General features: G+C 37.2%; 1 protein-coding gene across 8 annotated transcripts in view; it reads right to left on the bottom strand.

The window, feature by feature from the left end:
* GRB14 (growth factor receptor bound protein 14) overlaps positions 1–27,950 on the bottom strand; it is a 71,811-nt gene that overhangs the window by 17,021 nt on the left and 26,840 nt on the right. For 6 of the 8 annotated variants that reach the window (XR_014853487.1, XR_014853486.1, XM_085066606.1 and 3 more), the window contains exons 3-5: positions 8,539–8,695; positions 4,027–4,148; positions 1,842–1,916 (exon numbers count right to left, since the gene is read on the bottom strand). Coding sequence is in view for 6 of the 8 variants with exons in the window: in XM_085066606.1 (XP_084922732.1) it covers positions 1,842–1,916; positions 4,027–4,148; positions 8,539–8,695 (354 nt within the window). In the remaining 2 variants the exon portion in view is untranslated. Of the gene's footprint in view, positions 1–1,841; positions 1,917–4,026; positions 4,149–8,538; positions 8,696–25,474; positions 25,514–26,170; positions 26,250–27,950 lie in introns of those variants that run through there. The other 2 variants (XM_085066608.1, XM_085066610.1) reach the window with 2 other exon arrangements.

Here is a 27,950-nt window from a genome sequence, read left to right as displayed (position 1 = left end):
ATTTTACTTAGCACACGCTAAATGGATAGGAGACAGATGAACTTCTCTTTTGTTTTTGTGGCTCTGTTCTGCAAAGATGTTCTGATTTAAAGTCATCAGCCAAAATATGCACTCTTCCACTTTCAATGAAAGTCAAGAAAAACATACCTGAAAAATATTTTACTTGCTTACAGCTCAACCCACAAAAGGATGTAAAAGTACCAGAAGAGATTTTTTAATCACTTGTAAGCATTGAATTGTCAAACTTGTCTCTCTTGATACTTAAGCACATCACAAATAATAATGCAACACGATTAACTTGTCTTAATGAAAGTTTCCAAGGAAATAGTGACTCACTGTAAACAATTTACTCAACAGCTTCTGCTGAATTGTGCACAATGGCTGCACAATCCACCAAGGTATTCTCTACTTCATGCCTATTAAGTTTTACTTGATGAAAAAATTAAACATACAATGCAACACAAAATAGCAACAGAGGAGAGTGTGCAACACATTTTTCAAGCTATCAAAATGGCAAGTAACTAGATATATTTTGAATTATTCTTAATCTTACCTACCATCTTTGAACATATTCTAGATCTCACAGTATGGGCTTAAAGAAGTCTTGCACAAGAATATATGGCAAACTTTAAAACGTCTTTATTATTTTTTTAACTACTAAATTACATTTGTCAGCAAAAAATACAAAGTTCTATTAACACAGGGGACAGGATTTTACAAATTAAATTTTTATGTTAGACTGCAAAATTTGTGTTATTTAGGTGGCAAAAGTGAAACAATTTTCATTAGGCTTGCAGCACTTCTGAAATCACAAAAATTTTATTAAGGTTTGTAAAAATTACAAAATCTAGTGGGTGTCAAATTTAATTTGCAACATTTTTTACTCTACTTGGGATAATCTTAACATCTTGATTTAACATCCACTTTTATAAGGATTTAACTATTTAATATAGAGGACTGCTTTGAGAATTAGTTATTTTAAATGGTTTTCATTTACTGGTGGATGCTAAGGTAGACTTTATAATAAATTTTTTAAAATTGTAATTTTTATGTTTCTTTTACTTCTACCCTAAATATTCTGTTACTATGTTGCCTTTCCAATCATTCCTTATCTCTAAAACTCAGGCCGAGTGTTGCTGTCTTAAAACCAGTGAAAGTTCTTCTTCTATTATTTAATTTTTCGAATGACAAGCAAAGAAGAGTGATGTGTATGTTTCCACCTTTATTACTCATTTTTCCCCTCTTTGGAAGTAAGACGATGATCCCTGATATGGTCATTCTGTATTATCGTTTCATTATTCCCACTGTAAATTAGGCTCTTGTGTCGGCTTAAAAGATGACTAACACTGAGTGACCTACCATAATTTTTTCTGAAAGCTACAGTAGCCTTCAAGCTAACAAATCATACTAGTCAGTCTAAATTTTCTACTCGTTAAGTTTAACCATTTAACCCTTTTTTATATCCATTGGTGTCACATCACCAGTTCTCTATTCTGCCATAGCCTGCTGCCAAGTTTGTTCAGCACTCCATCTATTTAAGGAAAAAGGGTCTTTCACCTGAAATACCATAAAAAGGTATTTAATGTTTTCACTGTATTTTGTCTGTTTTAGTGCTTCTTGATTCTGAAAGGATGTGGAAGTTTTTAAGTGTGGACATATAATAGCTGCCTGGAATGGACACATCGTATCATATCTCACAAGGAAAAAAAAATATTAACAATGTCTTGAGTTATTCAAAACCTAGCAACAGATCCAACAGCAATAAGGAACTATGCTCACACAACACTGATGATGGGAAATTCTGAGCTGTGCTGGCTCATCTTCATTCAAGGATTACATACCTGTAATATCCCAGTGTGGCTTAGAGCTGCATTGGTGTCACTTGGAAAAGATATCATATGATCTGGAAAAAAGCTCTGTAACAACAAGAATTTATATCAAAGTTCTGTAGAAATAAACATAAACGTTTCTATCTCTTTTGAAAGTGCAATTTCAGTTCTCAGTGCAGTGCAAGACACTGCAGACTCCCTGATCCAATAATTCAAGCTTACCTTAATATCATCCCAAAATTTGTCACATATTATTTGCTGAAAAACTTGGAATTTTGAGAAAACATTGATAGTCTCTGGAAGAGAGTTTCAGACACCAGTGCAAATCATATTGCAATATTTGGCCCTTACTGTTGTTTCTCTAGTAATAATTTCTATTGCTGTTGATACACAAGACTTGCCTGGGGATTCAACATGCTACAAAGTAAGGAGGCTATACACCAAAATGCTGAAAAGTGTATTGTTTTCCTTACACTAGAAACCCAGTAAAATATTTTGGAATAACTTCCACTACCACAGAACAAGTCGTCTCAGATTTTTTTTAATCTTCCAATTTTTGTAAGATACAAATGAACAAAAAAATCTGACTATATCAACATGACGGAGTTAAGAAGTCTACATTTAAAATGCCAGTTTCATTATCAAGGAAAGCTCAAGGGATAATTTGTGTGACAGACCTGCAGCTGTGGTGTTCAATATAGTCGTGCAGATATGAACCAGACAAGGGTTTGACCATCACAAATAATGTTTTCTCAAGGCCCGGACAAGTTCAAAGTTAACATTCTCTAGACCACCCTATGTCCCACAATTTTGATTTTTAATGAAATTGAACTGCTGGTAGGGTTAGTTCATGTCAACTCATTCTAATAAAGCATTCTTGCTCCAGCTGGGACCAGAACACCCAGAACTCTGATTAGCCATAGCTGCTGAAGCTGGTGTAGCTGCAGGTGTGCCATGCTCCATAGCTGGTTCCACTCACCGGTTAACAATCCATAATCTTTGGAGGCAACAGACAGAAACTGATGCACAGAAAATCCCACCTGAATATGAGGGAGAACTTCTTTACTGTGTGAGTGATCACACACCGGAACAGATTGCCAAGAAAGATTGTGGAGTCTCTCTCAATGGAGATATTCCAGAACCCTCTGCATGCAATCCTATGCCATGCGCTGTGGGATGACCCTCCTTGAGCAGGGAAGTTGACTTATTCTGTGATTCTGTGAAAGCCTCTTTACTAACTGTAGACCATCTCAAGCTTAAAAATTTTTCACTGGTACAGTGATATCTCCATATCTGGGACAAATTTTTCATGATTTGTCCAGAGACATACACGTGAATCAAACAAAAAACTCTCAGAACTCTTATATGTTTTGTCATCTTCCTATTTACCTTTTCATCCTTTTCACAGGTAGATAATATGAGTTCCCTTACACTTTTTACCTTTTAAGCCCTTACACAATTTTGCTCTTTCTCCCTTCTACATCTGAAACAAGTTGGCTTAATAAGAGACAGCATTAGGAGTGGTCCAAATACACCGTGGAGCAACCAGATGGTAAGTTCCTTCTGCTGAGCAGGACTGCTTCCATGGCCTTTGCCATCAGCCAAGCTCTGAATCAGCTGCATTAACCTTTGGCAACATCCCTGAGTTACAAGTTGTCTCTGCTCTTTCCATTCCTTATGTACACTAACTTTGGCTTCACTTTCACTTACCCCTAATAGGTTAAGGCTGCTCATGGCCTTTTGTGTCAGTTGTCATTTAGCTACAGCTGGGAGAAGCTGCCATTGGGCAGGGCTGGGCCAGAACATTCAATTTCCACTTCAACAATAAAATCATCTTTGCTACAGGTGCTCCCTCTCACACTGCTTCATTTTATATTTTGTTGTCTCTTAATGAAAAATTCACTCAGTTGCAAAAAAATTATTTTGTTGCAGGTCTGTGTAAATTTCAATAAAATTAAACCCATTGCTGCTCCCATCATCCCCCAAAATAAAAAATGAACATGGATATTTTACAGTTTTAAAAAAGGGACCAGCCAATGGTTACATGAACTACAATATATTCCTATATTTCATATATTCCCTCTCAATTATTCCATTTTACTCATGTTATACTAAAAAATTTAAACTCTGTGTGCAACAAAAAAGTCTATTTTTAGCAACAGCAACTGCATCCTTCCACAGATATGTTAGGACTTACCAGTGGATTTTTAAAAAACTCATACTTTGCATAATTTTTCCTAAAGTACAGTTTGGTTTCCTCTTCCATTACCCAATTTGACTGGACTTCCATCACTAATTCATGGTCTTCTATAGCTCTTCCTATAAGAAAAACAAATTACAAAAAAAAAAAAAAGCAAATATTAGGCTCATGACTAGTAGAAGACAAAGAACTCTCAATGATTTACAGATCAAGTGGAGCAAAGTTAAATTTCCATGGAACTGACTCATTCTTCATTGGATTTAACCAATTCTTGAGTCCATAAAGACAGAGACTAAGGATGCTATATGAAAATCACATTCTGTAACCAGATTAAATGAAGCTAATAAAACCATAAAGAAATCCAGAAAACAAAAAATACCCCAAAATAGTGAAAGCACGCATTTTAAAACCTTATACAGCCTGTTCTACTCCAAAACACATTCTTCAGATGCAAGGGCAAAGAGACACTAAAGAACTGAAGCTCTTACTTAAAAACAGCATTCTTTTTTCCTGTCAGTTTTACAAAGAGAAAGTGCTCCTCTGGGATGACATTTAAAACTCTTAAATGCTTGGCATTGTGACATTTAAGAAAACACCATTTCCTCAGGACTTACTTCTTGGTAGAAAAAGACGACGTGCATCACTGCAAAGGATGGGCAAAGATGCTGATGTTTCTTTATTTTCAAGGTGTCACATCAAAAATATTTTATAACTGAGTAAACTTACTTTTTTGAAGGAACTAACATTAGTGCCCTCCCAAAAACAGTCCTGTAATCAAATCCCTAAATGTTGACATGAAAAAGTTGCACTTCAGTTTAGATAGATCATTTTTGTCTGCCCCCTAGGCTGCAAAACTTCTACCTTCCTTTCTATCATCTCTTTATTGCTACAATCTCTAACATGAGAAGCACCTGCTAAAGTCCAAAACAGTCTCCTTAACTATGGGAAGTACATAATGCACAGGAAAGATTTAATATTGAAGTACATGACAGAACTCTTTTGAAATAGTGTCTCTTCTAGCCATCCAGTGGGGAAAAAACTTAAAATAAATAAAAAATAGAAAGACATTGCTCAGTACTATTGCACAGGTAGCACTTTATGAGCCTTCCCACAGACTATCTGAAAGGATGCAGAGAGTGAAATCAAATGTGACTGAAAGACACTGACAATGTGTCTGGCCAAGGCACCACCCTCTGCTCTAAAGAGGAGCCCTAGAACATGTGTGTTCAGCTGCAGAAGCAAACAGAAAACTGTTTACAGTCAGCATACAAATTTCTCAGTAGAAGAGTACAAATTTCAGGATTTAGGCAGCACTTCTCATACAAAGGAGAGCAGTTATGGAAAACCGTTCTGTTTTCAGGGCCTGCCCTGCTCAGGATGTATAAGGTACCTGGTGGTAGGGATGGCATGGCATCCTCCACATCTAGGTACACTTCAGTGGCTTTCAGTGATCTTAGACATGGTGAAAACCATTCAAAAATGTATTTGAGTTCAATATGTTAAGACAAAGAGAACACATGCCAGAAACACACAGTTCTGATTGATTTATGGAGCTGCAAGAATTGTACTTAAGGTATTTGAAATAGAGCCCTGCTACTGCAAAATTTCGGAGGTGGGGAGGAATGCTGAGCTTCCTGGCTGACAAGGCAGCAGCAGTGGGCTGGGGGAAGTGAGGACACAACCATCCTTAATGTTCAACAATATAAAGGGCATATATGTTTGGGAAAACTGAAATATAGAGACTGTGGGTTTATGCTTTGGTTTAGGTGGGAGTTTTGTTGGATTTTTTTTCCTTTTTAAACCTTCACAGCAGATACCTCCACACAGCAATGAAAGTACAATCCAGTGATGTAATTAATGTCTGTCTTCATTAAAAGTAGAACACTGTGCTCAGCTCACTAAGATTAATGCAATTATATCTAATTCAGGAGTATTCAGACAGCTGTTAGATTTTAAAGAAAATGTTCACTAATTGATGGATGAATTATTAATCCACATCATCCTGGAATTTACACAGACACACACACTTGCTCACAGCACTTCTCCTTTCAATACCAACTCATTTAACTAATGAGATGAAAAAGACTGTCCAGATTTACATGGGTAAAACATACAACAACAACAAACAGACAACAAACCCAAACTAACTCATCATTTGAAAAATATGTGTTCAAGCTGCTCATCCAGTGGTTAAGAACATACTTAAAGCAAGTCAAGATGAATATGGCAATTCTTTCTAACAAAATCAAATCTAACAGTAACACAAAAATAATTCCATTATTTTTCAGAACTCTAAGAAAAATGTCTCAAATTCTTCCTTTCCTTGGACCATAATGTTGAATTGCCAACCTCATCATCTCTAGGAAACAATTTTAATATGAAGCATTCACCTTTTTCTAGAACTAAATTGAAAGCAACTGGAGCAATTAGGCAACTGCATGGTGAAAAGTCTTCAGGAATTTTGAGAATATCCGACTATTAGGAAAATCAATTTCACTAATTATTTGATATTGAAATCTTCCAAGAAATCCTCCAGATTAAAGGAAACACACCACTTGTCAAAAAGTGTACTGTGCAAACAAAGAAAGCTTGAGAAACAGTGCCACTATTGTTCTGGCACGGTTTGTCAAAGGTGTCCTTTTCAATAGTTACTACACTACTTAAACACCAGCTACACTATAAGTACTGAAAACACTTCTGCTATTTATATAGTACTGTTTTCTAAAACCATTTTGCTACCTCTTCTTCTATAGCAGTCATTTACAGCCTCGACCCAGATTTAACTCTGACCTTACTCTGAGTTGGAAGCATCTTACAGCTGATACATTCAGTGCAAAAGGTTACAAATATCTCTGAAATGTTACAAAGCAAGGAAAGAAATTTGAAAAACGCTTGTGTCTGCCTTCATAGGATAAAGGAGCAGAAAAGGGCAGAAAATAAGTTTTAGCTTTTGTAGTTCATCCTTAAAATACAGCTGTTAAACATAATTGAGTCAGAGATGCACAGTCAAGTTTATTTTCAACAAACGCACAAGGCCGGATTCTCTAGATACATACAAAGAAAGGGAGTCTAACAATAGCTTTTAGCCATATTTAAATATCTGGAGGGGAGGGAGGGAGCAGCTGGAAGAAATGCCTGGAGGAGGGTTCATTTTTGCTCGTGGTGTGTAATTTTTTTTTAAAATCAACACTACTGGAGTACTTTTTTTTTTTTTTTAATCGACAGCACTGGAGTTACCAGTTGCCAGTGCAGACTCTTTTGAGAATTAAGAACTCCACAGAATTTTCTATGCATTTTAGAATGCAGGAAGGCATCCAGAACATCCTCTTTTTCAAGCCACACTCTGCACTAGCAGATGGAACTGCCCTTGAAGCTGCAGAAATACTACCTTTTTTAGCTCTAGTACACTGCCAAAGTTCAAGAATAACATGGAAATTTTGAGTGATGTGAAATTAAACCACATTTCTTATGGCATTTGTCTTCTAGTAGATTTTTTCTAACATAATTTCCCATCAAAACCATACACAATACAGTAAGATTGTTTAACTTGAGTCTCTGTTCAATAGTGCAACCCAGCAGTGGGCTTCTAAACCCATCTCTTGCTGAGTAAAGTCTTCCCTGTGTTCTGCATTTTTTACATCTCGGCAAACATCCCCTTTCTCCCTACAGTTAATTTGCCTCATGTGTTTTTATACTACAAAAGTACACCTATACACTTCAAAAAGGAACAGAGATCAGAAGTTATATTTTGAAACCACAGATTATACATTTTTAACTGTGTAACAGAAAAAGAGGAGTTTTACTACGCTAGAGGAACACTGATGATGTGAAAGGAGTTCAGAACATCTTGTTACCAGTAACTTAAAATACTACACATGGTGTCACTTCAACACAGTTCGCTGGTCCTATTCGGGAAGTTTAGAGGAATGGTTTTGTTTCCCTTTTAAAGTAGCCCTGTCCCAGAGTTCACCATAAATCTAGCCAAACTGAATGTAGCAAAGGAAAATACTGACAGCCCACTCTGATATTATTTCTGATGACCAAGTCCTGTAGTAAAGATAAAATAGCACTGTGTAACCTCTTTCTGTCCCTGATGTCAGAGATTTCACTCAGGCATGCTGGGAACAAACAGGATTTTATCTGCAATGAAAATAAACCAAGTCTTTCTAGAGATAAGCAGGAAAGACCAGTATGAGAGGAAGAACTGGCAAAGAAAAGCAAGGTAGAGCAAGGAAGAATTTCCAGTGAGAAATTCAATTGTCAATGTCTTCCAAACCATTCTTACAGATGCAGATCGAACAGTGTGAAGTAAATGTACCATGAAAAAAATCTACTTTATAACTATGCTTTCAAAAAGAATTAGAAGCAACAACCCCACAAAAGAACAAATTTACACAAGACTTCCCATCATTTTGCTTCCAAGCCTTTCTACTGGAATTGTACTTCCCAGTGAAAATGAAAACCAAAAGCCTTATTTACCACCATACCACTATGTAATATTAGTCTTACCTAAACCTGTGTGGGTAAGTTGTTCAAACAGAGTCCAGCTGTGGTCATCAACATAGTGGTTCTTCAATATCAAGAGCTGGCACACATCCCTGGCTGTGATATCACTTGGTACTTCCAAAGCTCTGCTAGTATCATCTTCACTATACACTTTGATTACCTGCAATAAATAAAAACTTTAAAACATCCACAAGTTTAATCTTTGCTTTGGTTACTCCATATATGTTGCTGTCTCAGCTTCATGACTCAGACAAGAACCCACACACACAGAATGCAACATGAAAACAGCCATTCCTCTCCAGTGCAATGGCACAATTGAGAACACAACAGCCAAGTAAAGAATAATCCACGTCTAAATCTGGCTACTGGACATCCCTTGCCACAGGACACCGGACAGATTGGTGCATCAGCTTTAAAAAAAAATGTTAATGGAGAGGTAAATAAATGCAGTGAAACTGTACATTCGTAAGTAAGCTGAAAAAGAAACCATAGAGCATCGATGGCGAAACTCAAGAACTCTGTCACTGCAGAACTGTAGGAAGATTTGATAAAGGAGTTAGTTCAGAGAATGGCAATCAGACTCAAGATGCTCACGGTTCTGTAGACAATAAAAACACGAGATGCTACAGAGCGGCTTCAAATTTTGACAAGCAAGAACTGGAGCTTTTGCACACACATCCTCAATATAAAGGGTGTCCAAGATGCTTTCAACTGACAAAATACTCCTCTCAGTTTATTGAATTTATCCATATTCATGAAAATACAAGACACACCTCTGCTGAAATTTATGCACAAAACCTAAATACCATTGTAAACCCCTCATTAAGCAGCAAGATACAAGTTCTTACTTTAAAGACAAATAAGCCTGTTACTGTCAGTCATTCTTAACAGCTGCCTTATTGAATACATGCACATTTCAAGCATCTAATAAACAATCAGCCCTAACTTGTCAAGGCAGCTTCTCCTCTGGTTTGCGCTGAAGTTGGTAGGAAAGTGTGCAAGGAACTGCAACTGTATCTCCTGCCACCTGCTTCTCTCCCACCAGCAGAAAAAATCCAAAAATAATTTTAAAAAATCAGGTCATCTCACTCATGCTTTCCAAACATCAGACCAAGGAAAAAAGGACTCCATTTGAAAACCACACTGAGATTTTACAGCACACTGATGGCCTTACTCCTCTCCAATAACCTGTCTTTCTCAGTAGAACTAAACAGATAAGAGTAGTTTGGTTACAACTTTGGCCCTGCCCATTAAACGAGCATGAAGTCCATGATAATTTGCTTTAGTATTGCACCTAATAAATGGTGACAGCTCAAGAGTTCCACACGATATTGTGCCATCTTTGGGATATGGCAAACACTAAATTCATGCTCCTAAAGTGCTGAAAAATCTGTCCCTACTCATGAACCAACCACCTCAAAGCTGAGTCTTTGAAGGCAAACAGGCAGACCTCGGCGAAAGAAGATCCAATGTTTCCAAGGGCCTAAGGTGCAACTCAGAACTTTCATTTAATAAAAAAGGCAAAAAGACCGCATTGCTACTGAATTCAGTACCGCCAAAGCAGCCATGGGGGATGGCTATGACTGGTTTTGTAAGATGTCTATGCTTTGGCAGTGTTCCCACCGCTAAGCAAGAGAGACCAGCAGCAATGCAGCCTGCTTGCAGCAGAGGCTGTTTCCACATCCACAACCTAAAGCCCTACTCCAGTCACACAGAAATGATGTTTGGCCATTCAAGATAAATCAGTATGAATTACTTAAATTCCTGCAGTATTTACAGTGATTCAAAGATGAAATTAAATGGTGTTTCTGGCAGGGTACGCTGTGAATAAGATGGAGGGCTGTAGGGGCAACTAGACAAAACAGCGTCCCATCACCTTAAAACAGGTCCTACTCTGGGCAGCACTGAAGGTCAGGGACAGCTTCATTATTCTCTCCAGCAAGTCTGTGTCAGGCTGAACCTAAAGGATTTTACAGGCTGAAGTGCCAGAAAGGAGAGAGACAGTAGAGAAGGAGAAAGCAAAGGAAAGAATTCAAGCAACTTTCCAAATATTGACAATCACTGTAAGTCCCTTCCAGATGAAATATTCTATTCTATTTCCCAATATTCTCTCAATAAATCCAGGGTGGGAATCCACATGAGCACCCTGGCTAAGGACTCCATGGCACATAGCAGCAACTACAGTTTTCCCCAGGCACTCATCAAGTTCGGAGATATGCTTGTTTTACAGCAGGAGCACGTACAGCCCATGCTGAGGCTCTTGATGGACATTTTAACTGAAATACTTTGTAAAGGGTTAAGAGTCACAGTACAGATGCCTTCACTGTTATTGCTCAAGAGAAAGAAAAAGAGTTTTTAAAATGCTGAAGACAGCAATGCAAGTCACGATAATGAGCTGCCTGTGGCCATTCAGCTCAGGGAGTGGAAGCCTTGGAGGTGGCCTTGGACTACTGGAGCTCAGCTAAAGCAAAACAAAACACCACCAAAAAAAAACCCCAAACCCAGTTTATATTCTCTGTGAGTATTCTCACTCAGCTTTCTCAGTATAGGGAAATAAATCCTGCTCGAGTCTAGGACAACACATCACCGCAGCTCACAGCTGTGATGTGGTACCTTATAAAACACAAATGGTGTGCACTTTTTCTCTTCCTTGCAAGGGATTCACATGCAGCAAGAGACAACAGACGGTCACCTAACAGACTCTCACCTTCGCTCACATTTTGCTTAATGAATTGAACATGATGGTGTAAATCTCATCAGTCAGAGTGATCTTTGAGGGTTTTTTAATTAGAAGTTGCTCAGTCTGCACTTTGTACTGTGTTTGAAGCAGTCTCTCTCAAAAAAATATTTGCTGGGACTGTACTTATTCCAAAGGGAGTGGATTGGATGAAAAAGGATAAATTCAAAACCCCATTTTTCCCTGGAATCATGTTGCAATACCTCTCTTGCTAGAAGTAGAGGATGCTCTAAGCATTAAATGGTGGCAGAGCTACGCTAAAGATGCAGCTATGCTGACCTCATATAGAGACAAGTAAGCTTGAGTGATCACTTTATTTTTATTAGTGGTTATCACCACGCATTTGGCTGGCCAGTCATTTACACTTTCTTCCAATTTTTTTCCCTGAAAAATTTGTCTAAGAAGTAGCACACAAGAAAAGAGCTGCTAATTGAGAACAAGCTCTCATTACAATTTTCATTGCCTTACACTGCCAAACTTTGTTCCAAAGCAAGCTGTTTTACTTCCCTTGACTATACCTATTAGGAGACAGAAAAAGGTGCCTCAGCAGCACTGAAATCTTCTTTCCAGTCTAGTTTATAAATACAAGGAGATTTTAGTTCTTCCTAAGGCTAGAAAAAGAAACACCTCAATAGCTTCTATTTAAGTCACTGGAAGTAAGAAATAAGCAGCTCTAAGATCTTCCTGTAAGAAGAAAACACCAACCTCAGCATGACAAGCATTAACCATTTTCACTGCCTATGGGAGCAGGCAAGGAGGTATAGCATTCCTACATGTTCTCTTTCAGTTTTTCAATATATTAAAAATCAGCCAAGGTCCCAGAATTATGTGCAATGCATCTTTTCCCTCAAAAAATTATTTTCATGAGAAATGTTGCTCCAAAATAAAATCTATTATTGCTTATATTTCATTAGTCAAATGAACTCAGAATGTAAAATAAATGTTGACAAATACAAACTAGTATTTAACAAAGGAAAAGAAAAAGAAGATCTTGGTTTTTACACTAAAACATAACCAGAAGAAGCAAAAAAACCAGCAAGTGTTTAAAAGAATAAGTAAAAGAGCACATAAGGTAAGCAGTGTGGGAGGAAGGGGGAGCAAGAGAAGCAAGGCTGGACTCCACTCCCCCGAGTCTTCTTCCACACTCAACCGTCATCTCTACTACAATAATTAAATAATGCGTTCGCAGACTTTTAAGAGAGGGTGTCCAAGTCTGATTCTTCAGAATCTTCATGCCATCTGTTTCGGAAGTTCCAATCTGTAGAAACAGCACAAACATATGCCCTGCACTGAGGAATTTAAAATTTCAAACCAAAGTCCTAACGTGTGAAAAAAGCCAGGTAGAATCCACAGAAAAAGAACCACTAGCACCCAGATTCCATACTTAGGTGCCTATACCAATATGATCTGACATTTATATGATTTTTAATGCTTCTCCATTGACACAGTGGGCAGTCAGCACCTTTAAAAAAAAAAAAAATCAGGCCACTTTGATTTATAAAGATAACAGCACCTAACTTTAGCTTGTGATTTCTAAAATTATTTCCCCCTCCCCCCAAATAAAACACTGCATATTTTTGTACTTACATTATAATTTCAGTCACATTTTCTTTAAATGCACAGTTATTGTATGCAAAACCAGGCCTTGAAAAGTCTTACACTCCAGGGTGTCATACTTCTCCTGAAATGCTGCCTGATACTCTAACCCCTCTCTTTAGTGTTACCAATAAGGCTATTTGCCTGCAGCATTTGTTCTCCAACTCCCAGCCCTGCTGCCTGCTAGACAAAGTCTTCTGCTTATTGATATTGGCAAAGGGTAGGGGAATTTGGAATGTATTTTAACTACAATGGAGGTGCTTGGAAATTTCTAGCATTTTGAACTGGTTTATGACTTCTAGAAATAGTCTGTCTTGGTTTTAGTGAGAATCAGCAAAATTCTGCATCCATAAAAATATTTAAGAGGTTAATTCATGACTTGTTAGAAACAAATAACATGTTAGTAAATTTTACTATCTCCTTTATCAGCTGTCAATGCAAGACTTTCCCTTTAAATATCCCAGTCTACACTTAAAATGTCAGCTTCCAATATCTTCTCCAAAGGGAAGATTTCCAGGCCAAAAAGATTCACACAGTTTGCAGAAATCTACATCTGTCATTAAAACAAGGTGCATACAATGTTTAACTGTAGACATCTTGACTTCTTATTTGGAACACAGTGCAGCTTCAAGAGGCAGAAGGAACACTGCTTCTATATTCTGTCTTGCAACAAAACCAAAGTGCCAAGGAAGGAAGAGCAAAGACTAGGAAAATTGCCTACCTTTCCTTCCACACAACCTAGAAAAATCTCATACTTTTTCCATAATCTAACCATTTTTAAAATGACATTTCAGAGAGCAAAAATAATGTTAATTCCCAGCCTTTAATCCAATATGAGACCATGGACAAGGTCAGTTTCTGTAGCAAATAATACATTTTTTGTCTCAAAACACAAAGAATTTTTTTAGACCTAAGTATTCTTTTATAAGGTATTAAAAAACTTGGTTTCTTTCATGTTACCAGTATGCATATATTATCAATTAAAACAATTTCTACTCATTTTCTGCGCTAATCTTCTGAGGCACTATGGCAATTCTCCATAGTATGGAGCCCACAGAGTCAGTCCCCTCCCTCAGTCTCCTGGTACAAGCTCCATGCCCTACCTAACCCAACCATCCATCACCATCCCATGAATGAAAAAAATCACACCAAAACCAGAAACTGAATAGCAATGCAAAGGAGTAAGAAAAAATACTTCATATTACCTATAGGCAATGCAGTCCAATTCTCAGTTTTAGAAGACATACTTGCCACCTGGCTTTGTGTAAGTCAGGATCAGTTCCTCCATTTCTTTTTTGCAAAATGAGACACGGGAAGGGAAATCTCTTTCTTTACAGCAAGGTAACACATTGAACTCATTAAGATTTGTAAAGCATTCAGACTTCCTCACATGACTACTGCTTTAGATGTGTAAATATGTTGTATTATAAAAAAGGGAGGTTAAACTATGCAGATCTCCAAATTGTAATAGGCTGTGTGTAAAAATACACCAGCCAAGTTCTTTCAAACAAAGCTTATGACAATCACATCATGACACTGGAGAAAATGGCAGAATGAGGACAATACTGACATGCAATCATGGCAAAGACAATGTCAGTAAAACTGAAGAGAAACAGAGTTTAAAAGACACAACAGGGAAGTTAAAATACAAATATCATTATTTAATGCTGAATTTGATACATTCAATTTTATGCCATTGGTCAACAAAACATAGCTATCAATTGTCATAAAATAGTTACAGAAGATTTCATTTCCCTGTATAAAACTGAACAAAAAGGCAAAGTCTAGAGAAAGCCACTGCCACGACTTGGACAATTATCTCATAGCACAACTACTTTTAGAGCAGAAAGTGAGATTATTGTAAACAAGATGATAATTACATGGCACTTGGCCCAAAAAATTACAATAATTGAAGAATTAAATAACAGCAACATTGTGAAGTTCAACATCCTGTAAGGAGAAATGGCAGCAATAAATAGATTAAAAGTGAAAGATTTATCACCATCAAAAACCATTACCATAAAGGACCAAATAAGGAGAGAGAAATACAAAGGGATCTCTAGAAGTAAAATCCACAATAAACTCCTTAAAAACAATGCACATTTGTTTTAAAGAAAGGTAGGGGTGGACCAAACAATTTATTTAAATAGAGTCTCAAGTTAATCTACCTTACTGAATTTTTTTTCAGACTATGGAGATTCCAAATGAGAGCAGTGAAAGAGATTATTTCAAATACAACTGTTAAAACGTGTGTAAATAACTAGAAAGTGGTGAGGAAATTTAAACCTTATCAGCAAAAATTTCAAATGATAGACTTCCAAGGAATAGCAGAAATGAAAGAAAATTAGCAGACTTACCAAATGATTAAGCTGTCAAAGGAGCACTTATACAAGATAAACACACCTCAGAGCAGCTAAATCATTTATTTGCATTAATTATTCACAACGGAGATGGAAGAACAGGTTCCCAGATCTAGTCTTTATAGGTGAAATAAAATTGTCAGTTTAAATAGAGGGAATGCTGAAAATGAAAAGGCAAATAGTTAACAGGAGGTTATACAGTCTAACATTTAAAGTCTAAACTTAAATGGCAAACCTCAGCCTATCCTAGAACCAACAGGAATGGAGGCTTAGGCTCCATCTATCACTTCATCTCATGTGCACTGAGTATAAACTTCTGCTCAGACCTGAAAAAGTGGAAAAGCCCAAGGGTTATTGAGGCAGATGAACTTTGGGGTTTCGCTTTGTAAATCTGTGAGTCACCAGTGCCTATCACCAGGCAGCTAAGACAGAATCTACTAACATTATCTGAATCTGTCTCCTCCTAGAAGAAAATCTACTCCTAAATTAATGAAAACTTTTCTCTGTCTTGTTCATAGCAGTTCCCAGAGTAATTTAGAGTAATCACCATAATTTTGAAAAACCTCAGTGAGGCAATGCAGTTTACACTGTGTGGTATCAATAACTTTTCCCAAGTTCTTCAAAAGAAGAGCTATAATGCAAATTAAACAGTTATGGAGAAAGAGACTGCAAAATAAAGATGAACTTAGAAGGTACAGCTAATTTTTAAAATAGCTGTGTATAGCCAAGTAATTTCAAACTCTTGCTCATGGTAACCCTTAAATCAGAGTGGAAGACCCCAGTTTCACTAGTCATGATAAAATAAATCTTAGTTCTTTTTCATTGCATTATTAATGCTGTGTACATTAACACCTGACACAAGGCTACTTCCAAAATTCTTGGTGCTGGGAAAGGTAAATAGTTCCCTATTCCTGTCTTCTATGTATCACTTAAAGAGAGCTAATCTGACATAGGTCTCTTCTCAAATCCAGTGACAGTACACATGGCTTTTCAGTTAATTTAAACCCAATGTGTGCCTGATCAGGAAGGCAAGACAATTGTACACCTTCCTAGCCACTAAAAACAAATTAATTAATGGTGAAATTTCAGTGAAACTTGGGTAAAATTCTTTACACAAGGGGAAGTAATTTCAAAACTCAACTGAGACCATAACATAATCCAACAGCTGAATAAGTGTACACAAATTATTCTCCCTTAAGACAAGCATCACCACTTCTTAGTGTTGGAATCACAACACTCTTTCATGCAGTTACAATAGCTGTGGTTTAGGCTAAATGTACATGCTTTATGACCCATTATCTTCACTCAGAGCTACCTTATTATTTCCCATTAAATCCATAGAAGATTGCTAAAATAAGGTACAAAAATCATCTTGGTAGTGGCTAAGTGTTTCGTATTTTGCCCTCAAACCAAGCCCTTTCTCATAAAAATTCAAAAACCTTATTGTTTGATTTAAAGAGATTATTATTCAGAACAAACTGGATTACTCAGGTTAATAAAAGTATACATTCACATGAACTTTTATTCATGAAAAGTTATTTCAGTGGAGGTGATCAGCCTATTAGCCTTATTAGTAAACTTAAGGTATTACTATCCTCAGTCCTTTGTTTCCACACTGCCTGCTAAGTCTTAACTTTTAACAGCTTTTATATATTTAATAGTAATAAGCAGGTTCACATTTTGCTATATAAAATAGCAATATTTAGAATGCACTTACCATAGATCGATGGAAAAATATCCAGTTAGACTAACTGGACTTAAAAAGAGGGAGGGGATGGAACAATCATACTGGAGGATTCAAAGAATTTGACTTAAGAAGGCACTTCAGAATTTCAAATTTTTTTTAAAGTTTGGCAAATAGAAAATGAATGGAAAATGAGAAGTTACCAGCGCACCAGTGTTTTTATCCCTCGACCTAGAAATATGGTAGAAATTATCCACATACTACTCTACTTTCCAAAGAAGCCATGTATAAAGATAGAGGAAGAAAAAAATATTAAATACAAAGCCACTAAAATACACTTCTGTTTTTTGTTTTATGTACAACAAAGATGAGGGCAAAATGTTATCAGCCTCATGTTTGAATAGCTTGTCCCTATTTATGTCAAAGCACTAACATTATTTAAATGAGGCTTTCTGTATTTAATAGTGCAGTTTGTCCAACATATCCTTCGCTTGTCAGAGATAAATAGAATGCTGTGTTCCAGCACAAGAGAAAGCAAATCTGTTACTGCCGCGTTCTGGCTGCAGTCTATGTTTCTGAAGAGATACCAGCTATAAAAAGAAGTACCTATTGTTTCTACCAGGTTTTTCACACCATGTTGCTGGTTTCTCAGTAGAGCAGATCTCTTGCTGAAGCTGAGAAAGACCAAGTCTCTGAATAACACTGTTAAGAGACCAATTAGCTTCCTATTTCCTTTGCAGCAGTCCTGAAATAGATTTTTTAAATAAGAAAAAAAAAAGGAGAACAGATTTTTTCTTAAAACTCTCTTTCACTTTGGCCATTTTATACAGAAGTTTCAGCTTGAACTGCAACACAGTTTCAAAGGGAAGAATGCCTTTGTCATCGATTATATCAACTCTGTATTCCCATGAAGGTCACTAGAGAAGAAAATAATGTAGAACTCTAAGACTAGGCAAAGTTTAGATTATTAGCTAAAGAAGAAACACTTTGGAAATTTTCTCTGTATTTCTGGAGTGGTACAAGGAATGTCCAGAGCAAATATGATAAAGGCCATGTAGGGTAACCCACCATAATAAATGGTTGTTTTACAATGCTGAAACACTTTGCCACTTGGTTTAAGACAAAAAAACTTGCTTTGCCAGGTCAGACTATAACACCCTTCCAGTCCAGTACTGTCAGCTCTGGGTATCTGCTTCCAGTCACCAGTGGAATATAAGAGCAAGGTTTAACTGTTGTAGCATAGCCATTCTGACAAAACATTTTATCTCTCAGCACTTCTGAACTTGTCTTTTTTTTCATTCACATAGCATTGTTCCCTCTGGCCAAAGCATAAAATCCAAATAAAGAGTAAATCCTGCAGTAAAGCTGGTAAGTCTACTCAAACCACGTAAAACCTTCCACGATACTGTTGCGTTATTACAGATTTGTCAGCTTATTTTGCCGACAAATCCAAACCCCTAAAGAACAGTAAAAAAGATGAGGGGCATCTGGGCATGGAAATCAAGCCCTGCAACTATTGGCAAAATGTAATATTCACCAAATGCAAGGGTCTAAAACACGTGAATAAAGTGAAATAGGAAGATATAAAATGGGTGATACAGTAAAAAGAGGGTAATAATTTCAGAAACTTAGTCTGTTTTGATAATGTTTACCTCTAATCATATGTTCTAAAATGAAAATGAGATATGTAGGCTGAGCAGTCTTCAGTCATAGAGGAAAACTGAGAAGCACACAGCACATTTCCCATCTCTACGCATGTTGTGATACCCTCCATTCAGAGGTCTGCTGGGTTGTCTGGCTGCTGCTTCTCTTGCCCACACACAAGCCATGTTCATATTACCATAAATGTATGCATTTTGTTTGTGTTATGATCATCCTACAAGTCTTGTCAAACAGGATACCCAAAAAGACGGTGACAGACACCAATCCAACAAGTTTCAATCAACAGGACCAAAGGAAAAATGACAACATCGAGGGCTTGCATATGCATCTGATGGATAGGATGAGCTATTGAAGTCTGGCTGTCAGGCTAATACAAGACAAGCTAAGGGCTCCAAATTCAGTCTAGATCCCATTTAATTGCTAACCTCTTGGAGAAGGGAATTAACTAGTTCAGAAAAGCAGTCTAAGTGGTCTAAGAAAAAGGCATAACACTATGCTATGGCAAAGATTGTCAGAGGAAATGATACAATTGGAAATAAGGGTGATGAAGAGACTGTGAAGAAATCAGAATACAGTAAGAATAGTGGGGAAAAAAAAGAGGATTCTAATAGAAAATAAAGGAAAAGCCTTAAGGATGTCAACTGAACCTCCTCCCAGGTCTCAGTCCTTCATAGGAATTTTAGTGGTGCCAAACAGAAAAGGTATCAGCAAAAACACAAACTGCAAGAAGTTGTAACTGCAGGGACATGCAAGGCATGGGAAAGAAAGGAACTAAAAGTGTCTCTCCAAGTTAACATTTTTGAAGCCCAAGCATGAGTTTTGGTGAAGATATTGGTCAGCAGTCCAAGACAGCCATTAGGATCTGCCAGAAAAAGGAGATGAAATATGAGAACTGTGATGAAATATGGAATACATGCCAAGAGCCTATCAACTCCAGGTCAAGAAGGTATATGTGTATTCTTGGAAAGTGTAACTTGAAGTTTGATTTGCCTTGCTTTGTACTGTTCCCAAGGCACCCACTATAAACTGTACTACAGCAGGGTAAATCTGTTCTTATATAACTACTTGAAACCATGAAAAAATGGTTGCCTTGAAATAATGTAAACATAAATAAAGGGTTGAAAGCAACTGAATAACTTCAAACTAGAAACTTTAGCAAGTCACTACCGGTGTAAGAGACTCAGACAGACTGGAGCTGGGCTAAAATTTCCAGTGTCACAACAGAAGTATATTGGTTCAAGAGTTTTGATCTGTGGTGGGTTGGCATTGTCCAGACACCTGGTGCCCACCAAAGACACTCTATCACTTATCTCCTCAGCTAGACAGAGGAGAGAAAATATAACAAAAAACTTATGGGTTGAGATAAAGATGGGGAGAGATCACTCACTAATTACCGTTATGGGCAAAACAGCCTCAACTTGGGGAAACCAGCTCTATTATCAATCAAACAACAGAAAGGCAGCAACAAATAAAACTTATCTTAAAACACAATTCCCCACCCCTACCTTCTCTCAAAGTTCAACTTCACTCCCAATTTTCTCTACCTCCTCCCTGCCAGTGGTGCAGCAGGACAGGGAACACAGGTTGCAGTCACTGCATCACCCATTGTCTCTGCTGGTTCTGCCTTAGGAGGAGGACTCCTCACACTCTGCACTTGCTCCAGTGTGGGCTCTTCTCACAAATTCACAGGTCCTGCCAGGAGCCTGTGCCATTGTGGGCTTTTCACAGCCTTCCTCGGGCACCCACCTGCTCTGGCATGGGGGCTCCAAGGGACTCCAGGTGGATCTCTGCACCACAGCTCCCTCACCATGGATGGCACCACGGGCTGTGGGAGAATCTCTGCTCCAGGGTCTGGAGCACCTCCTCCCTCTCCTCTGCTGACCATGTGCCTGCAGGGCTGCTCCTCTCACATGTTCTCTTTCTCCTGCTGCAGTTGCACAGCAACCTTTTTCCCCTTCTTAAATACGTTATCCCAGAGGCACTACCACTGTTGATGATGGGCTCAGCCTTGGGAAATGAAGGTCTGCCATGGAGCCAGCTGGCATTGGCTCTGCTGGACAGAGAGAACTTTCTAGCAGCTTCTCACAGAAGCCAGCTGTGTAGAGCTCCCCTGCCCATGCTAACAAAACCTTCCCATTCAAACCCAACACATGAGCATAACTTCTTTATCTCCTTAAGGCAGATCCTGTTTTGCTGGGCTGGTCTTGCCTCTGTTCCTGACCAACATGCAGAAAAAAATGGAGTGGGGAAGAATGGGGCATGGGCAGTACCTATAGCAACTGCATGAAAATGAGGAAGAAAGTGTGTTTAAATATGAATGATTCCTTGGTTCAATGTGATGAGTTTTCTTTGCATTCACTGATTTAACTTCAGTTTATCAAAAATAAAGAAAATTTCCTAATTTTTCAGGTACTTGCTTATATATTATAGTATGCTGAAAGTAACATGTAACAGACATGTAAGTCAGGGAGATTTGATTTTTTTGCATAAGACTGATGCCAATACCTGTTGTGCTGTTTGTTGAGTTTCTCCCTTCACATACAGCAATGCAGCATAATCAGTATGGGGTTTACTTTAGCAGAAATAGCTATTCAGCAATAGCTCTTGATATACTTCAAGGCTAGATAACACAGTCTGAAGGTCAAGTTCTGACTTCTTGAAGCCTAATTTATTCAAGTACTAGAGCTAGAAAATGGCCAAGCACTTTCTTCAATTGATGAAAAAGCTGGGTTTTTTATTCCAAAGGATTTCTGCCCACAGAAGAGGATTATGAGCAGAGTAGGGCACTAAACACTGCCAATTTCCTTGGTTACTGTATGAAGAATGTTAGATGTTCAAAGAAAGCAAGAAGAAACTGAAAAACATATCAAAGATCTGTTCAAGAACTGAAGACAGAGAGGAGACAAAGTGCAATGTTAATTGTACCACTAAACCTTGTCAAACTATACAAAGGACAAGTAATGGCCAAGTGTATTAAACCACTGAGATTTTAAAAGACTTTTTAAAAAGCTCTGCACTTACTACTGACCCTCTCATGTGCACACACACACATACATCTCTATCTACCCTTCATGGCAACTATGCTGCATAGTGCTATACATTTTAAATTTCAAGATCATTGATGATTTTGTGTACAAAATACTCTAGAAAACTTGATTGCTTTTAGAGACTGGAATGCCAAAGGATAGAAAAAAACCTCCCTTTCCCTGCCCAAACCTGAACCTTTGGGACTGCTAAAGTTAGTCCCATTTTGATTTAATTTACACATGTGGGATCATTTTTATACACAATTAAAAACAGCAAGAAGCTTTATTGGTTTCATGTTAGTCAAAGCAGGAACTACGACTGATCAACCCATATATGATAGCTATACCAGAATACACTTTTAGGTGCCTTCTTAAGGAGTACGTATTCAATGCAAAAATTGGTCTAAAAGTCTTCTCAAAAATAGCATCAGATCCAGATTTATTTGGCCTACATCATAGGGAAGGGGAAGAATGCAGCAATACATTCCCTTAAGGAGGCCCTGTCAGCAGCTCTCTTCTAAACAGTTCCTGGACCCACAGAGACAGAAAATGCTGCTCTGCCACCCTCCTTCTTCCCCATCGTCCACGATGGAATCGCTAGCCTCTCCTCATCCTCTGTCGCAAGTAGGTAACTTAGTACCTGCAAGTACTGTAGACCAGAAGACTGAATTTTAGGCAGTTTATTAATCCTTTCATAGCTAACATGAAACCTGCACGCTCCCTCAAACAAATAACTGAGGTAACACATGCAAAGCTAGTTTCACGAAGTTTTTATATATTAGGAGAAAGCAGGATTTTCACCTCTCCCCAAACAAAGTGCAGCTATCTTAGCACGTTAGGTACACAAAGGTGGCAAGACTTTCTGTGAGCCTACATACTAGCTTGGCCTTCTAGCAATCTTTAACATCTTTCAAAAAATACACTACCATTCTTCTGAATTCAGTTTGGGCCTCTGCCCATTCCCATACATATTCCTCCTTCTCAACCTTCCTCAACTCTTTTTCTCACTCAAAACCTTTATTCTACTTGATACTTCTGTATCAAACTGTGTAGATACAGAGTCATGATGTTTTATCCTAATAATTTATATCTATGACCTAATTCTCTACTGAATTTCCAGTCAAGCCCATCCTAATTACTCACCTGTGAATTTCCCCATTACCTTCTCTCAGACCCCTCAATAATTTATTAAAGAAAATATTCCATTTTGAATAAAGACTTCAAATATTTCACTTCAACCACCACAGTACTTCTGACCCCTATTACTAAAGCCTTTAAAGCCCACTCAAGGCCATCTCCCACTCTCTCTATCTTTCAGAAGCCTGTCAGCTGTCTTCAAAACTATGCAGGATGCTGCCCTCTTATTACTGTATCACAGAAACATTTTATTAATGTATTATGGAATCCAAGAATCCTAGAAAGGCTTGGGTTGGAAGGAACCTTAAAGATCATCCAGTTCCAATCCCCCTGCCATGGGCAGAGATACCTTCCACTAGACCAGACTGCTCAAAGCCCTATCTAACCTAGTCTTGGATTATATTGTTTATTATTGTATTTCTTTTATTTGTATTACTGTACAAAAGACAAAAAGGGCATTGATGTTGGTTTTGCATCTTTGAACTACTATTTTTCAAATTGTCCTTATGAAGAGATTTTTCATACATGAATGTTTGGTCTGCATGCAGTAATTTTACAAAAGGTATCCATTTAATGACACCATTATCATATCACTTAAAGTGCCTTATGCAAAATTCTTGGATTAGCACATTGGCCTTTCATCTCAGGGAATCCAAATGCAAAACTGAAAAATTACTTTCATGCTCTTAGCCTTGCAGAGAGACATTATTAGTTCTTAGTACAATCTGGCTTAAGTGACCATTTTTCCCTGGGGGAGGGATTCGTGTTGATTGAAGCAGCATGGGATTTTGGGCCAGAAAAATAGATGGAATAAAGATGCAAGAGAATCTTGAAATTTGCATGGTTACACCAGCCCTAGATCTGAGCAATCTAAAATCACACCTTCATTTTCTGATCAGTATTTCTTCTATTTAAAAGATGCTATACAATCTCTTCAAGGATTTTTTGAAATTATTCAGCTACAATCCATATTGACTATGTACACAGAAAGCATAAAATAACTTTGGACAAAGTATATTAGACATGTCAAACGAAAATGAGAGAAGCCTATGTGTTCAAGAAGTTGGCAGAACCGTCAGATTAGCACATTGACAATGCAAAATTTTACCTTTTGTGAGATGGAAAAAGAAAGACTTGCAATTTTTGCAGTACTGTAATTAAACTAGACTTTTTACACAATTACCTATTCCGTGAATTTAAGAAACAATTATTTGGAATGATTGATACTTTAAAACAATACTTCATGAGCTAACATTTAAGTTTCTCTTGACTATACAGTGTTAATGTAACAATCCTGCTTTTCTAGGTCCTTCTAGTGCAACAAAAAGTAGAAATTGCACCACTTTAAGTCCAAGGTTCTAATGTCCATGAGGAACAAAAAGAAATTTACACATGCACATATGTCACCTCCTACAAGCATGGCCTTTCTTGCCTACCTTCCTGCCTTCCCTTCCTCCAGTGCTCTAGTCCTACAAATTAAGGTATTGCTACAGAAATAACAAAGCCCCTTCTGTATAGAGAGAAAAGATACTTTCAGAAAGAATTCTACATGCATAAATACAACCATCACAAGCCTTAACAAGCCTATTATATTTGGCACTCAGCAAGGACACATGCCTTCAAAAATTTTTTGAAACAGTGCATAACCCAATAGCTACCTACCTAAGGCAACATCCTGTGCTGCTTCCTCCTACTACTTCCATTAATTTTATTTTCGGCTTACAAAGTACATAGATAAAGAGAAGCAAAGCCAGTAACTGTTGGCAGCTAATTTGATACCAGCATGAAAAAAAAAAAGAGAATGTGGAGAAAATTATCTTACTGTGAATTTGTCAAAGAGAAAAACTCTTGTATTTCCTCAGAGAATGATTTCTACCTCTCAACATCAAAAAAAGAAAAATCAATCCACTGAAATATACACTACAGTTAAAAGTGAGTTTCCCAGCCTTCTGAATGCTAGATGGAGCAAAGTTACACCTCTCCCCTCCCACACAGCACCAAGCAGTGCTGCGTGCATACCTGAGGAGTCTAACACAACTACACGCCGCAAGAACAAAGACCTTCCTCTCCTAACACACAATTAACAAAAGCCAGACAGAAATAAAATAACTATGACAACTGAAGATTTGAGATCTGAATGGGTGTTAGGGGGAGGAAGAGAGGACTGGGAAGTAACCACAAGACTGAGAGGACGAGAGCTGAGAAGATAAACCACAATTTTTGAGGGAGTATTTTTGAGAAGGGTAATAAAGATATTGCAAATTGTTAGATAACACTGTATAAGAGCACATCTTGCTCATATCTAAATCTTAAAGTTACTATACCAGAAAAGTAGCATATTATCATGCTATTAAGATGGTAGCATAATCTAATCTGTACCAATCAATCCCAATAAAACTGTATGTTCACAGGCTCCCCATCCAACTTAAACAATTAAATAATACAAATGAATAGCATATATCCCAAATCAATAAAAGTTATGTGTTTATATACTACTTTAGACCCACTGGACTTAATGCCATAAATATATGCTGCATTCCACATAAACTGCTCATGAGAACCATTTAATACTGTAGTAATATTTCAGTGAACTTTCATTTTTCACAATGCTGGTACATTAAAAGCCACTGAGTAACAGAAGAGTCTATTAACAATGAGTCAAGCACATTATGCAGCAATGAGGTTTTGAAAAATATCTACACATTCACAAAATAAATCGAACTAATTAATAACTTACAGCTTGTTTGAAATAACTTCTCATAAGTTAATATATCTGGCTCAGCAGAGAGTCATATTTCTGTACTTCATTTCCGTGTGTATTTTTAACTTCACAGATACCCCCAACGCATAGAGTTACACTAGGCAATCCTAGTGCACACAGATGTAATCATTTTGCATTGCTCACACTTTTTACTGAGATGGCAAAAAAAAGGCAAGCTACAGTGACTATGGAAAAACACTGTACAGTGTCACCCTGATTCCCAAAATACATCATGGGCTATCCACTATCAAGGCATTAGCCAGAAAAGGTAAGGAAAAAGTATTTTGTGTTAAAAGCTGATGCAAAACCTGTGGAAGACTCCAGTAACCCTCTGTTAGGAACAGTATTGTAGCCTTCAACAGAGGCACTTTTTAATGCAATCATGACACTTTAAAAGCTACATTAATCTGTAAGAAAAATAATTTCCTGCACAAAGTAAAAAATCATAGTAACAGAGAAAAGAGCACCACAAAAAATTCAGCCATGGACACATATATATTTATAAGCAAACATATTTCACATAATGAAATAAAAAAATTCTACATATATCAGAAAAGAAACATTATTATTAAAGATTTTTTTTTTAAATGAAAAAATAAATATATCCATGTTTACACACTGTTACCAACCCATACAAATGTCAGAATTAAAAGACTGATTGAAATGCCATACCCTTTTTGGCAGAGTTATTGGCATAACTGCAGGCAATGTTACTCTTCTGGAAGACAAACTCATAGCTGCTTTTCACAGAACTCGCCAATCTTCATCCAGATGATAACACGAAGCAGAACAAAATAGTTAGCAATATTTCTTGAAACCTAATTCCTCATAACCCAAATACTGGAGAGTCAGCACAAAGAAAAGACTAAGGCTCTAGTAAATGTCATTCCATTTATGTGAATTCAGTCCTACTCAAAGCCAATGACAGAACACACCGGGGTAGGACAAACTAGAAATCAACCAACCAAAGAGCTTGAAAACTTGTGTTCTGTCCTTGGAAATGCCCACACTGACTACCTCTGGCTATAAAAATAAACAGACCAACACGTATTTCTATCACTCAGAGCTTTGTCTTTACTGTCAAAAAAACCAAATCATTCAAGACTGCCTTCTAACACTTCACACTAAGGGGTTACAATCTTGGGGCTTTCTCCCTGGCTTTTTCCAGCAAACAATATACTCTTCAGTGCTTCTGATCTTAGGGTTTCAGGAAAGCAACTGAGTATAAGCACAGATTTAGAGAATCCATGTAGTTTAATCATATGATTCTTAACTACCTTTATTCAAAGCATAAGCAAAACACCCCTTTTAAGTAATGCAATTACTGCCTTTTCAATGCAACCCAGGCCTGCAAAAAGTGGCATATAAAATGTTACAAGAAGTAAAATTTAAGGTTTGTTTTGTGAACTCAAGTTTTTGACCACCCCCACTCACATAATTATTTTATGTATCAAATATCTGCATAACAAATCTGTTTTCATTAACATGCTTTGACTAAGGAAATTGGGGTGTTTTCTTTCCTCTGTCAAAAAGGGTAACATTTTGTATTGCTTACATGATAAGGCAAGCTATATTTTTTTAAAAGGTCTCATAATGCACTTAATAGCAGAAATTTTTTTCTGCTTTTATGCAGCATGACTAAGCAATATTCCTGTTGTAAACCAAATTATTAAACAGATGTTAGAAATGTAATATTGGTTATTTCTTTTGTAACTCTTGAACAAGCAGTTCTCATCAGAAACATTGCTCATCACAGCTGAAGACTGTGGAAATTCTAAAAAAATTATTTGTATTAAGTACTCATAGCATCTCAAGCAAAAACATGTCAGACATGCAGGCTACTGTATCTCATAGGTAGTCACTGAAAGTTTATTACTGATCATATATCTGATGTATAGGCCCTAGAAGTATTCGGAACTGACTTGGTAAACATAGTAATCCACACTAAATTCCACTGGGTCATATTTATAGGTTTTTTCCCTCAGTAATTGAAAATGAGCACACTCTGTAGTAAACCTTAAGTATCTAGAAAAGAATCTCATCTCCAAGACATAAGAAATTGTACAATGACAAGTTAAAAATAAACAATTTGATTTCATGCAATTTTCTGGTTAGAGAGTTTTCCAGGTGGCAAAAACATAACAAGTACTGGCACCAGTAAGATATTTCAGAAACTATGGATTTGCATGCTAGATCGCCTTCCTGAAATCCTGAAATCAGTATGGCTTAAGCAATTTCTGTTGATGAACAAGAGCAGCAAATACCATAAATACAAAAAATGCAGCTCCCTCCCAAAAATGAAAACCTGCATTGCACTGGCATTTTACCAGCAGCTCTCAAATAGTAATAAAATACTGCCAAGGAATAGGAAGACAAATATTTTCCTAAAATTTCAAAACCTGTTGTCCTTGATTGAGACACACAGGATGGAAAAAAACTGATAAGAAATTGA

Source organism: Lichenostomus cassidix, chromosome 7 (genome assembly GCF_008360975.1).
Source record: "Lichenostomus cassidix isolate B80296 chromosome 7, HeHo_3.0, whole genome shotgun sequence".
Lineage (NCBI taxonomy): Eukaryota > Metazoa > Chordata > Aves > Passeriformes > Meliphagidae > Lichenostomus > Lichenostomus cassidix.
Note: the sequence above shows the minus strand (reverse complement) of the source record. Positions and strands in the feature narration are given on the sequence as shown.